At 44.3% G+C, this 1,649-nt stretch overlaps 1 protein-coding gene across 1 annotated transcript; it reads right to left on the bottom strand.

Annotated features, from left to right (window-relative positions):
* LOC109224433 (methyl-CpG-binding domain-containing protein 10-like) lies at nt 272-1,373 on the bottom strand. The gene is made up of 4 exons (XM_019389012.1): nt 1,235-1,373; nt 1,090-1,142; nt 800-1,003; nt 272-736 (listed from the first exon to the last, which is right to left on the bottom strand). The coding sequence occupies exons 1-4, from the start codon at nt 1,371-1,373 to the stop codon at nt 272-274; spliced, it is 861 nt and encodes a 286-aa protein (XP_019244557.1).

Raw genomic sequence — 1,649 nt, 5'->3', positions numbered from 1 at the left:
TTTCACCCAGCCTTTTAGCATCAAAAGACACTTGAACTCCTTTCACCTGGCTGGTAACTCAGCCATCCTTGACCTCTACATTGGCCATAAACTCAATAATCTCATTCCTTGCCAGCCGACCATCCAATTTAAGGACCATGTCCTTCCATCTCTGAACAACTAGAGCATCAACAAGTCGAACCATCCCTGGTTCCTCCAAATCCTTCAAAAGTCTACCCTTCAAGATGGTTCTTTTGCCAAACTTGGCCAGCTTGTCTTGTTCATTATCAGATTAACTCTCTTCTTCACCACTCCAATCTTCCTCCTCAGTGATTTTAACTTGCTTGGTTTTCACAGCAGACCTTGTCCTTTTAGCCAAAGAGGGTTCAGCAGTCTTAGATACAAATGAAGACTTCTTGGAGGAAGTCTTGGTCTTCTTGGGCTTAGGGGTCTGCACCTCCATAGTCACATGTTCACCCTGATGGACCGGGTCCATCTCATCCACATCAACAGCCTCAACAGGATCTGTAACCTTAGCTTTCCCTTTGTTCATTCTTTTCTTCTTGCTTTCTTCCATAGCCTTTTGTAACTCATCCTCACTCTTCTTCAACTTACTCCTTGTGGCTCTTTCTTTTGGTATAGGAAAATCAGCAGTTGTTGGAGAAGTAGCCTTCCTTTTCTTAGTAGTATTTGCAGTGCTAGGAGCTTTTGGTGTTGGAGTTCTCCTTTTCTTGGGGTTATAGCTTGCAGCCACTTTCTTCAGAAGGTCTGCTAGGGTCTCCTCAATAGATGAACCGGGTTCATCTGCATGTGAATTGACCAGCCCTTCAGCAGCCTCCCCTGAGCCACTTCCCCCTGTTTTCCTTCTACTCTCTACCACCTTTTCATGTTCAGCCCCACAGATGGCCAGTCCAACCATTTCAGAAGTGGGTGAAGGATCAACCACTTCTTTCCCTTTGCCCCTCACATCACTACTCACACCCTCACTCTCTTTTTCTTTTTCACTTTCATTTTCCCCCCTCTCCTTCTTGACTCAGGTGTTTCCACATTCATAACAGACCCAACCAAAACAAAACGATTGTCCAAGTTTTCAACTAGAACATAACGTACCTCAGAAGGGGGATTTTGCGCCGTCTCAGAATTAGAAGACCCAGTTCCTTCTCCTTCACTCGCAGACTTGAAAGAGTCATCGGAGTTTTAGATTCTTGGGCTTGACTAACCTTTAATTTTGCGATTAGTTTCCTTGAAAGTGCACCTGTAGCCACAGTTTTGCGAGCAAGCATCTTCACTCGCCTTCTCCTAGGTTGGGGGGTTGTGCTGGGTTGAGGAGTAGTGGAGGAATCGAAGGGGGCAGGTTGTGGAGGAGTGCCTGGGTTATCTTGGGGGTTGGTCATCTTTGCTAATTCTGGAAGAAAATTTTTGAAGTGAGTTTTGGAAGAGAGAAGAGTAGAGAACGAAAGGAAATTGACAGTTTTGAGAATTATGAGAGTGGCAGTGATGATGATGGTTTTTAAAGAGAGAGGGTTAATTAATGTCCAACAACAGCTTTTGTAGTCAATTAGAAGTCCAATCACTCTGAAATTTCAGGTTGAAAAGGCGGTTAATCTTCCCTAGAATCTAGGCATTTTAATACGGTGAGGAGTCTAATTGAAACGGAACTGGTTCAAACT

Source organism: Nicotiana attenuata, chromosome 3, assembly GCF_001879085.1.
Source record: "Nicotiana attenuata strain UT chromosome 3, NIATTr2, whole genome shotgun sequence".
Classification (NCBI taxonomy): Eukaryota; Viridiplantae; Streptophyta; class Magnoliopsida; order Solanales; family Solanaceae; genus Nicotiana; species Nicotiana attenuata.
The sequence above is the reverse complement of the archived record's forward strand: the minus strand, read 5'-3'. Positions and strand labels throughout refer to the sequence as shown.